General features: G+C 32.9%; 1 protein-coding gene across 3 annotated transcripts in view; it reads right to left on the reverse strand.

The window, feature by feature from the left end:
- LOC135831744 (GTPase-activating Rap/Ran-GAP domain-like protein 3) overlaps window positions 1–12,951 on the reverse strand; it is a 184,867-nt gene that overhangs the window by 132,076 nt on the left and 39,840 nt on the right. For 2 of the 3 annotated variants that reach the window (XM_065344449.1, XM_065344445.1), the window contains exon 2: window positions 11,639–11,882. In XM_065344449.1, coding sequence (XP_065200521.1) covers window positions 11,639–11,850 — 212 coding nt within the window. In that variant the 5' untranslated portion in view covers window positions 11,851–11,882. Of the gene's footprint in view, window positions 1–5,919; window positions 6,360–11,638; window positions 11,883–12,951 lie in introns of those variants that run through there. The other variant, XM_065344450.1, reaches the window with a different exon arrangement.

Raw genomic sequence — 12,951 nt, forward strand, 5'->3', positions numbered from 1 at the left:
GTACCAGAAAAACTTTCGAAAGAAATCAGAATCATTTTCCCAACTATTCAAGGTCTCAAGAAATTATAATGTATTCAAAAATCTTTCTCGACCCTTTCACGGAATCATTTCTTTTATGAAATCTGAATGTGGCATTTGAAAGAAGCAAAAAAAAAAAAAGAGAGAATTCCAAGTTAAAAATGATAGCTGTTTTCTATTGAATAAAACATGGAAAGAATCGACGAATTTTTGAACGAAAATCTCAAACGGAATAACTTACATTGTATTCTATATTGAGTCATCGGTATAACGTAACCAACTTTCGAAATTCATTTACTTGCTCATCTGATAAAAGCTGAGAGTAGGCAGATTAAAATCATACCGAGCTGTATTTTAATTTGCGAGCAGAAAATAAAGCAGTAAGTATTTTAAAACAAAAATAGATAAAATTTGGAAAACTTTAATCCTGAAAATCCATGTCGTAGGTGGAGGGTGGGCAGAATTATCGAAAACATCGAGAAATTTATTAGAAAAGCAAAGATATGGTACCTATGTCGAATATGAACTTCCTGTATAGTCGTCTCTGTTTCTAAAAAAATGTTCCAACGCACGTAGAATGGAGTTTGGAACACTTGACTCTTATCCTCACTTCACTTCTTTAATTGTTACCCCAGGGATTGCTTTCAAAATTTTTTGGAGCTACACAACCAGCATAATTTTCAATACCTATCAAAATTTTTCCAAACCCCCCCTATTTTGGTACTACGAGTACACAACCAATTTTTGGAACTACACAAAATGTGCTGAGCTACACATTAAAATAATCCCTGTATAAGTTACCCATTGAGTACATATTTCTTTTTCAATGAAAAATGATTTTCTGATTTTCACCTCTTTTCCCCTCCTAACAAGTCAAGTTGCAGTGATCAACGTCAAGTCCAAGATTTTGAAAACAAAGAGAAAAATTCAAGGGTGCAAAATTAAAAGAGTTTTGTTCTTTCTTGAAAATTGCCTTCTGATTGGTTCAGTCATTCCATAATTCGACCTAACAAATACGATTTTCGACCTCATATCCCTTGATTTTTATTTCACAGCGTTTGACCAGTCAGCAATCAAGAAAAATATGTTCTTTTGACCCCCCCCCTCCCCCCAATCAAATAGTTCTTCAGGAGGAAATTTCTTTTCGAATTTTCTCTTCGAGAAAAGCGACTTTTTTTGGTCAAGAGTGAAAAAAAAAATGATTCAAAAATTGTAGAGTAGGTAAACATAAACAATTAAGAATCACTTCTAGCCATACTACGAAGTAGGTACATGAAAAATATTTGAAAAAGTATGTGATTTCAAGAGTTCTCCAGTCACTGAAAATCATCATTCGAAAAAAACTTGGAAGATATGACCTTATTTAATCCAATTCCCCCATGAACATTCGTTTAGTAAAAAGTGTCTTGTTTTAAATGGCATTGACGTCAATATTCGTTGAACAGAATGAGGTGTAATTTCATGTCAACCTCATTTCAACGGTTCATTTTTTACACTTTTGAAAGACGCGTGTCTTCGATTTTCCGTCATAATGAAGAATTAAGTCATAGATGGATATAAGTAAATGAAACGATGAATTTCGAGTACATACCACACATGACATCAGGTGTTCAAATTACGATGAAGAAGAAAAATTCGACATCGACACCGGTACCGGTGGCGATACGTATAGATAAGTGGGTTTAGAATGTGAAATAATTGATGTTCGTGTTTCGTGAATTATTTTATAAATTTACAATTTCATGAATATTCATCGTTTTTCACTTTTATGTCAATTATTAAAATTAATCGATAATTCATCAAAGTTCATTAACGTTTGAAACGAAAAATAAAATCAACATTACATAAGCTCAAAAATGATACCTCCATTTAAAAATACATAGTAGCCTACGAGTCAAAATTGGAGTCAATTCCTACATCATTGATGCCTATAATGTATTTTACTTATCTCTCTTAATTGTTGAAAATATACCTCGCAGTGAACTACAGGTCTTCTAAGTAAATATTACAACGTAGCATGGTAATTTGTAAGTTAGATTGTTTTCCAACTTTACGACAAATTTACCTGACTTTATCAAACATATAGGTAAGTGCATTACGTAAAGTAAAACTGCGAAGTTTGACGGCATTGATTAATTGGAAATAAGTGAAAATGGAGCCATCGTTTGTACATGTGAAGTATAGGTAGGTACCTATCTATGTTTTACCCGCGTTCAAGCGTGTAAAAATGTTTCAAAGGAATTGTGATGTGAATATTTAAAATTATTGTACTGTTACGATAAACTTCGACCGAAAGGTTTAATCAACGTAAATTCACTCGGACCTAATACCACTACATGGGCATGGTATGGGATTTTAATTTGAATAAGAGAGATTAGAGGAAATCAGGATTTGTTTTTATTCCATTTTATCCATCGTATAGTTAAGCCAGCAGTACGTACTTTTTACATAGCGTACAAGTAAATTTATAATATTATATGCACAGATATTTGCGTTACGAACATCATAGATGACGTAGTCCTTTCATCTCGCAAGATTTAAACAGGTTATACCGGTAGATTATTTACACTTGCATATTCAAACGTCGCGTCGCGCGTCGAACAAACTAATAATCTTCAATTAATTACAAAGGAATCACTCGAACTGGAACTCGCTAACCTAAAAGGGATTTAGACAGACAGAATGAAAACAACATGACAGAGAGAACCCCGGATCTGTCTTTTTCATAGTTTGATAACCCTTCTTTAAATTGGTTTCCAGTTGTTATAGAAGCACGCCTTCTAAAGTGCAGGAGGAAAGTAGGTATAGGTACTTATAACCAAAAGTTCTGTTAAATCGATTGATCCGATTAAGTGAAATTATTTAATCAAATTTTCTCACTTACAATGTAGGTGTTCCTCAATCTCAGTATTATGTTTAGGTACATGTATTTTTTTTAGAGGTTGGAAATTAATCTAGGGCTAGAGAATGCTTGACCTCCCTTATTTTTTTCAATTTTCACACTTGTTGCAATAGAGTATAGTGTGCGCCGGAGTTCTGCTTTTTCGAAATTTAAATAACATGTTTAACACAAAATTGTCGAAAAAATCTCGCTAAAAGACAGGATAAATTGATATTTTTTGGTTTATACTCCTCCCCCTCCCTCAAGCAAAAGCTTAAACTTTCAAAATACTTACAAAACAAACACTACCTAAGTAAAAAAATCTTCAAATAAGTACCTAATTCAGACTAAAGTAAAAACAACTGTTTTTGAAAAAAAATTGCATTATTTCAAATGCATTTTATTTAATACACTTCTCAAAATATGGTGTGAGAGAAAAGGAATCGAAAAACATTTTTGGGGTAAAAATGTCCTGAAACGTTGAGCTCTTGTGAAGAGGATGGATATGACTTGAATATTGACTACAACAACGATTACTTTTCACTTCCCAATACATACTCAACACTCGTATGTACTTTTTTTGCAAATCATTTCGTGTTGTCATAATTTTTTACCAGGCTGCAACAAATTTCGAAAAAAGTATGAATTTTGATTCAGGTCTCTATTTTTTATTTTTTCCATTGCCATTTCGTACCCCTCTTCTCAACATACCAGACTTCGTACTTTTTTCACATAAACTGAAAAACACTATTATTAGTTCAACTATCTTTATTCTTCGAGCTCATCACAAATAATTTTTTCTGTTGTTTCACGTTTTAAAGTATATCAGGTTGCTTGTCTACATAATTACAAAAAAAAATGACAAAATTATTTTCAGATTAAAGATACATTAGAACCCCAAAAAATGTTTTCTCTACCAAAACAAAAGAGTATCTGCCTAACAAAAACTTGAAAAATCTTCAGAAATAATTTTTTTTGTAAAGCTTCTTCAGCTGACAAATTTTTAATTACCTAATTTTTCTCGAGATTTACATCGCATTTTTTTTTAAATTTTGGAACTAAAATCTATGGTTTTGATATTCAAAAGACAGCTTGAGAATGTTTTTGTTTTCAATTGTCTAACAAAAAGGGCGCAAAATCTTCGGTTTCTTGCTTTCTTCTGGAAAAACCTCTACTTTCTCCCCATCATCCAGGATTCTACATCCCACACGTTTTTGAAGATATAAATCATACTTATTATAAAAAATTGATACATGCAAAAGTCTTTCAAGAAACACAATATCTGCTTAAATAGAACGGCAAACGGTATAGTTACCTACTTCAAATCTGTAACAATTCAATTTCCTCTTTTTCAGCCTACCTTTGAAGAATATTATTACCTGTTGGCTGTATGAAAAATTGCATACATTTCAGTAAAGTTGATAGGAAATGGTAATTTCGAAGAAGATTACTACCTGGTAACGTGAGCATTTTGTTCACTGAAATGTGAAATTGAGATGAATTATTTTCATACGACAAAAAAGCACGTAATTTTGTAATAGGTACCTATGTACCTATAACCCAGTCAATCTAGACATTTTGACCCAAAAATCCCAACAGCGGAGCGGGGACTTTTTTTTTTAATGTAGAGAATAACTCCCCGAACAACGGTACTGAAAGTCCCCACTCCTAACCTACGTGATGAACATCCCCCTGGAGGGGCTGATCATTTGTCTCCGGAAATACGACACTTACATACTAGAAAAATTATTATCACGAAAATTGCTCTAGGTACTTACATGAAATTTATGACAAAAAAGTTCTAATCACTTTTCGTGTGGGATGAATTGTTGTAGAGATAGAGCAATTGAATGTTGAGGACGACTATTCAATTTCGATAAAAAAGTGAATTTGAAGTATTCGACCAAAATTATCATGAAAAGCGAGGTAATCGGGGTATTTTGACACACCGAACACGAATCTGGCATTGGTTTTTTCAAAATCGAATTTCTAATAGTCAAAAAGTGCAAAGAAACTATAAAAATTGAATATAGGTATATTGGTGAAAATCTGTTAAGCTGACTTTATCATTAGTTTGAGATTAAACGTATGAAATGAAAATACATAAAAGCAGTTGCGTTGTTTTAATGAATTACGTACTAACAAACGCAAAACCCACAACGTTTTATAAAATGTTTCCATAGATGATTCCAATTCATTTACGATTATCTATCAAGTATTTTTTACGAATGTTTGTACATATTCGTCGTTATTTTGTGATTTAAAAGTACCATTATTATTGAAAATCTCTTCCGATAAGTAGGTAAAGCCTACTTAAAAAATTTCAATTAAATATTTTTGGCTAAAATTTAATAGGCTACAATAAGTGATAATATTTTGTTTTATTAATGTGCTCGAGGGTATTAAAGTGAAAAACGCGTGCGAAGTAGGTAATAATGGCGAATTTGAACATAAAATTGTAGGAATCTGAACCCAGGAAATAAACAACACCGCAACATCCTAGTCAGGTATATTATACTAGGCAGTTTAGTTTCAATTTATTAATCGAGACAGCGGATACACGAGATGCTCGTATATCGTTTAAATTATTACGACAGGTAGATCAAAAATGAAACATAACATTTTAGACAAGTCAATATCAAACTTCACGGGGCCGGGACCCGGGACATTATTTCGAGGCTTTATAATATCGTGAAGTCAATATATGTAGCAGGTAAAGTACCTATACCTGAATAACTTTCAAGAAACTACATCTTTGATTTCAGATATACAATTCAGCATATGTGTAGAACTATGCAATTAAATAGGTACCTACCTACCTACATAGGATATCTGTATAGGTACCTACGTTATATTTCGATGAAATATCATCCAGCATGCAGATTCAAGACACGTAGAAATTATTCTCACTGATTATACAGGTTCTTCATGATTCAAATGGAACCGAAGCCAGTCAAAAATAACTCAAATTATCAACAAAAAAAAAAGAAGGTAAATCTACGTATTCTCGTAATGCTTACCGAGTCCAAGGAACAACTCGAGATGATTCCTCAAAACTGGAGCTCCTCAACTCGTACTTGCTCGATTTAGCACACGAAAGCAGCTGATTTTTGAACGTTTTCTTACTCGGACTAGTGGCGCTACTCGTAGTACATGATCTTTGTCTGAACGTATTCATAATTACCCAAAATCCAACGATCTTTCAAAATCAGTCGTTCTAGTAATCAAAGTAACGAACTCGCGTTTCGAAAAAAAAATCAAGTGTTTGGATGCAGTTTGAACGAATTTTAAGCTTACATATTGCACACGACGACGTCGAGTAAAATACTCGTATTTACATTCGAAATCGAAAATTGCACGAACGCAACAAGCTTCGCGCTAGGTACACAAATAAAATATGCACAATTCAATCGACATGTTGTCACATGCTTCAGTCCTGCAGATCGAACGGTAAACGAGCAAAACGGCGCGAAAAATACTAATTCCGCACACTAAGTAACAATACTAAAAGTTTTGATGATAAGCGATGACCTTCTTTTCGTCGCCGTCTCGGCGTAATGGTAATGATGCGCAAGCTCATTCAAACTTTTATACGACTTATCAATGAACTTTTCGCAGAAGGCAATTTAGACTGTGTATTTTTTTTTGCACTCTTGTACGAGTGTCTTCCATAAAAATTAATCTCCCATGTACCGATGTTTCGACGTGTATCTGTCAACGAATTTGAATTTCCATTCGAATAAGTTTCATTGAGTTTCGAAAATTACCTTTTAATTTCATTTCAGTGTCATATGTTCACTTACGCGTGCTTCTATATGTGTCCATTATTTTTTGAATGCTCGTAGGAATTGGCTTTCATTTCTGATAATTCGATTTTATAATTTATGTTACTCTTTCGAGAGTACCTAATGCTGTTGTTGTTTTACGGACTACTGAAATTATTTTTTTAAATTTATTTTCTGACGTAATCGTTTTTCAGATGGATATACATTTAGAAAGGAATGGAGCGAGTCGGGAGTGGTGAAAAAACGAAGTTTTCCGAGAAGATAATTTTTTTGAAGGAGAACAGTCACCTCTATGTCAAATAGTCAATGTGTAAAAACAGACAATCTCAAGCGATGGAAATAAATACGATGGAGTTTGATTTTGAAATTAGATACTCAAGCACTCGTGAGAATTCAGAAAAATTAAGATGAATTTTTTTTTAATCCCAAATACGAGAAATGAGTATATAGCACATTTTTCAAAGGCTGGATGAATTTTGATTCTTTACAATTTTTTCCAAGATCAGATTTGAAGGAGCTGCAATAAAATGATTCATCTTTGACTTTTTTGGAAAAAATTGCGATGTGATGTTAAAAGACCGCGGAAAAACTTTAGAGCCGTTGACTCGAATAAAAACAATTCTGTAGTTTTAATTGTTTTCAGCTTTGCACAATCACGAATCAATTTATAAAATAGTTTTCGAATAAAAACAATGTTTTAATTTTTTTTCACCTTTGCACACTTACGAATCAGTCCAAAGTCGTATTTTTTCATAAAGATGGTGTTATCTATGTATCTATCAAAATGCATTAAAAAGTGATTTAAAATTGGTTCTTGAAGAGTATTTTGTGTTATGGTGGGTTTTAAGTATATTTAATTATGATTAAAACTTAATTTCAAAGTAAGAGGCGCGTGGCTCTTAATGAGAATACCAGTTCTTAAAAAAGACCCCATTTTTTTATTCATTTTTTTGAAATGCCTGGCCTCAGCCCCCATATGGGTAAAATATAAAAATAGATACGCCATTTTGCACGTAGATAAAACTTTAACGTTTTTTTTTTTTTTTTATCAAAACAAGTTTTTCAAAATCATTATTCCATAGCCAGTCATGCCTCAAAAACACGTTGGTGAGTTTTAGAAGGCGCCAGCACCTTGCATCACGTCGTTTCCGAATAAAATTGGGATGTAGAATTTGAGTAATTTTCTACATGGCCCCACCTGCTTCATAAGTACTGAAGGAAAAGGAGGGCTATAAAGGAGATAGCTGAGAAAACGATCAGACAACAACAGCTCAAAAAATATAAAAATAAATTAATTTTGGGCAACTAATTCTTTCCAAAATGTTAGGTAAAGTAATCCACAATGCCCTGTTTTATCAGTAGAGTATTTTTTTAGAAATAATTTGGAAGTGTTTTTAAAATTCATGACAGGCCAAAAATCATGCTGCTTCTATTCATAATTCGGGCTCGAATAGGTAGTGGAGCACTAGTGTCGTTTTTTTACCTACCTAACCAACAAGGGTGATGGCGATGGCGTAATTGGTTCATGTATTCTTACATAAGGAAATCGTAATTTTCAACAGTGGATTTTAAAATGAATAATTAAGCTGAGAACTTATTATTTTTAAAAATGAAATCAGAACTTTCCTCTTTTGATTTTTCCGTAATTATTTCATTAAAAAGAGTACCTACCTAAATACGCCTTGAAAGAGACATGTTTTTCGCGATTTTTTGATGTTATTTACATCCAAAATTTCAAAATTTATTGATATGAAAGAATTCTATAGCGATGAAAATGCGTTCATTTTCAATATATATAATTACAAATTTCAGTCGGAAAGTGGTGCGTAACTGTAAAATTGCCCTCGTGGAAAGTGGTGTGTATTTTAGATTTATAAGTTCAGAAGCAAGTAGGTATTTCACCACACGAAACTTGTAGACTACTAAAGTGCAAAGTTCCAACTGTTGAAAATCACGATTTGTCCATATGAACGCATTTTTAACTGATAACGCGATCAGTGCGATCACATTTGTCGAGAAGCGACTGCAGCGCTCCTTCACCTACCTATTCCAGAGTTAAGTAGAATTCGAGTCCCAATTATTTTGAAATTCCCATATTCAGCCCAAAAATTACTTCGAAAATAGTTTTTTCTCGCTGGCCATTTTGTCCTTTAATTTTAAAAAATAGATAACCATGTTCATTCAATGTTTTACTCGACACCCACTAACCCTGACACAATGTAACTGCCCTATTCGCCCTTCAACACGATTACAGCCAAATTACCATTCCGACCCAATCCCAAATTCTCACTACACCCTATGACGGCGACGTAAGCTTTTTCACGACATTAACGAGTTCATAAACTCCACCGAGAAAAATACATATAACATCGAAACACTGGACGCAAATATTTCAAAGTCACTCGAGCATTAATCTCAATCTGTTGCTTCGCAGAAGAAGTACAACTTTCGAGCAAATTTTTTCCAGAGCCATCTACGAAAGCTTTCGGAAACTAGAAGTGAAAATTCTTACGTAAGAGCTTTCTACAACGAGACAACTTTGGGAAAGTTTAATTATCTTGGTACAGATGTCGTTTGCCGTAGCTTGATAGGGAACAATCGATAATGCTGATAAAATGTCACGCAGCAGGTTAACCACGATAAACACTGATAGTATATGCCGCCTGACGTACATTGTATCTGATGCATACCGCAATTACCATTTTTTTTTTTACAATGAAGAAATTTTTTTCTTTACCGAACGTGAGAAAAGATGTCTAAAATAGAATTTCCATAACGCAGACCATGGCATAATTTGTCTTTATCATTTACCGGTCGTGTACTACAAATAGAGAGATGAAAGTAGGTATCGTCGTTGAGCTTAGAGTGAAAAAAAAAAAGGCTTACGTATACAACACGATAAATCTTTCAAGATGCTCATCCAATAGCACAGACAACTATTCGATATGTTTTGAAAAATTTATATTTTATTGCTCGCCGTTAACGCCCTTCTGAATAAAGAAAAACCTGACAGCGACATTTGAAAATTTATGACCGAAACGTAAAAACAATATAAAAGTGAAGGTTATGATTTAAAGAAGGAAGAGAGAGAGAAAAAAGAACAGCATGAAAATTATAAAAACACTACACCATTTATCACTCCTTGTTCGCGCTGCTTTCGAAATTTCATTCGCAAAAACTTGCCATCCATAAAATTTCATCATTTTGCATGCGAATGCAAAAAATATTAACGTTATAATTTCCCATCAAACGTTCCCCGATGTAAGAATTTTAATATGATTCAGTTTTGGGTATCTCGAACTCGAGCATTTAGAGCATTTAGTACGTGATGAATAACCAACCATAAATATGAATATCATATTCTTTCATCGGCAAAGCCTATACAATTGACAAGGGTGTTCAAACAGAATACAAAATGGCATGGGAATTAATTAATTTTATCTTCGACAATTTTTTTAGACGCGAAAAAATTAAACCTGAGATTATTTCAATGCAGAGAAAAAAAAGGAGTACGATGTTTAAAAACGTCATAAAGGAACTAAATGCAATTGTAATGTAATCTTTGTGCCGTAATAATGTAAACACGTGTTTCGTTCAATTTCCTACGGGCGCAGGAATACTAGAACTTCATGCGTTGAATTATCAGAGAAGTACATTGTTGCGATGACAAAGTTTAATGTACAAACTACGTTAATGTAGTAAACCTGATGTAATAATGCTTCAATTGTTTTTTCTCTCTTTTTAGCGTTCTTTGAAGAGAGAAATGCATACGAACTAACATTAGGCTATGCAAAATTTTACGTCCACACAATTAATAACAAGGTCTAGGTACGTAAATGTATGGAAGGGATGGGTTACTGTAAATTTTTCTTTTGAAAATGTAAACAGAAAATTCACTTTATTGTAACTTGTAACCAACTGAGATCGAATAAATTGTGGTAAAGTTGAAGCGTACTCGTATACCCCTGACCGGTCTCATTATCTTTCCCAGAAAATTTTAACATGTGACCTCAAAATTTTACGTCTTTCCAAATTTTTTAATTAAAACAGGCTGAAGCTAATTGCTTTAGTTTACATTTAAAAGATTATCCTTGATACCATCTTTCGTTTGATTTTTTTTTTTTTGCAGATGCATAAAAGTATCATGTTTTTGTGCCGTAAAAAATCTTATTAAAATTCTCTTAATTAGTAAAAACTTGGTTTTTGAGAAGATAAAAGTGTAACAAACGTTATCATTTTCATGTATCTCCAGGTTTTCCCATCTACAATCTACATACATGAAAAAAAACTTTTCAATGTTTCATAAAAAGTTTATTAAATTCAAATCGAATGACTTTTTAGAAAAATTGAAAGAATTCATCAATGTTTAGGTATGTAGTTCTGCTTGGAAAGAAAGATTTTTAAGATAATTTTTCATATTCAATTTTATCGAAAAATGTTGCTTATAAAACAAGCAGGCCTAAAAATCAATAAAATGAAAAAAAAATCGAGACATTTCGAAAAATGTTATTGATTTTTTTAAAAACATGACGTCATTCATATATAAATGCATGGCATACTTTTCAATAACATCAAAAAATGATTTTTTTTAACATGGAAAAAAATGTAAATTTTTATAAAAATTTCAAAAGACGAAAAGATATTTTTAATTTTATGAGAAAATATTAAATAAAGAATTCAATAAAATGAAATTGTTTTTTGAAAAAATTGAGAAGCAAATATTATCATTTAGGTGTGCTTAAATCAAGAAAGACAAAACAACTTCAACATTTCTTGTGAGGGGGGGAGGGTAGAAAAATTGACTTCTGAGAACATGAGATGAATTTTGTGATGAGTTTCCATAAATTAGTAGGTAGGTACTAGGTACTCAATGCTCAACAACTAAGTACTAATTCCCTTCCCCGAATAAAAACAGTCATACTTAATCATTATTTCGTAAAATCAGCTCTCTTACCTGAACCTGAGCAAACTGAAATCGCTGGACATATGTTCGTCGGCAGTCAACGACATAGGCCATGCTATCTGCAGCAACGAATCGCGTACGATTATATCCCATGCTGTAACGTGAGGGGTACTAGACTCGAATACTCTCTCTGATCGCACCAGTCGGCATCTTCTTCTTCTGGTTAAGGTGCGACCGCTGAACCGCGGACTCAAACTTCCCATACTTTGAACGTAAACGTTTCTCGTGCCATTTTCTGTAAAATAAATACAGATCGGAAACAAAATAAGTGGAAAATCAAACTAGTAAAGAAAAATCCGTCGTCGTCGTAAAGCTACAACGATTGAAAAATAAAGTATTTTCTTTTCGCACGAGTATTCGACACACTGAACAAATTCACTGGTATACTATAGACCGCGTAAATACCCACTTTAAACATCTTCGATAGAATAAAGTGGAAATTACATTTTCCACGTTGTCGTCGTTTATTATCGTCATTAAAATTCATTAGGTTCCAATTAAACTATATGCACATTAACGGCGCTTCTTTATGCAATTTTATCGACACAAGTCTCGTTATACGTGTTTGAGAATCAGACATCACCACATATTCATGCGAACAAATATATGAAGGAATTTCTACAATATGTGCAAATAGAATTGGCGTGATTCGGAATAAGAATTTGAAAATTGATTTTTCCAGCAAAAACACACACACACACCCTTAAACGTAGTTATGCATATCTACTAGGTACGTATATATATATTCGCAAATATGATGAGTAATTGAGAAACCAAAGAGACGAAAACGAGAGAGAAAAAATTCAAGCAAGTTTTCGTCTTATGTTCCTTTGTTATTTGAATATTTTCATTTCGGAGTGAAAAATAAAGTCTCGATGCTGTGTTTGAAAAAATTAGAAGTCCTTTTGTTTCGTTTCTTTCTCTTACTACGAGATATTTTCGATACAATATTTTACAGAGCAGTCAGCATTGCAGCATCGCAAATAATCATTTCTCTGGGGTAAAAAAAAAAATTGCGACACGTTTTATTTTATTCATAAATCGAAATTCTTATACATCTGGTCGAACGAGTGTAGGACAACGACGCGACGCGACGTATAGCCTATGAAGTCATTAAAAAATCATCATTTCGAATGAAGTTCTTCGTCAGAAAATTGGAAACCCATTATAATAAACTTTTAGTAAATAATACATCAGCTTTTATTTGATTTCCTCAAGTCGCATTTTATAAACTGGAGCGAAAATTTCGATCATTTTCTGTATAACGCCTGTCTGCAAACTATTCAATAATACACGTCACTTAA

Source organism: Planococcus citri, chromosome 1 (assembly GCF_950023065.1).
Source record: "Planococcus citri chromosome 1, ihPlaCitr1.1, whole genome shotgun sequence".
Lineage (NCBI taxonomy): Eukaryota > Metazoa > Arthropoda > Insecta > Hemiptera > Pseudococcidae > Planococcus > Planococcus citri.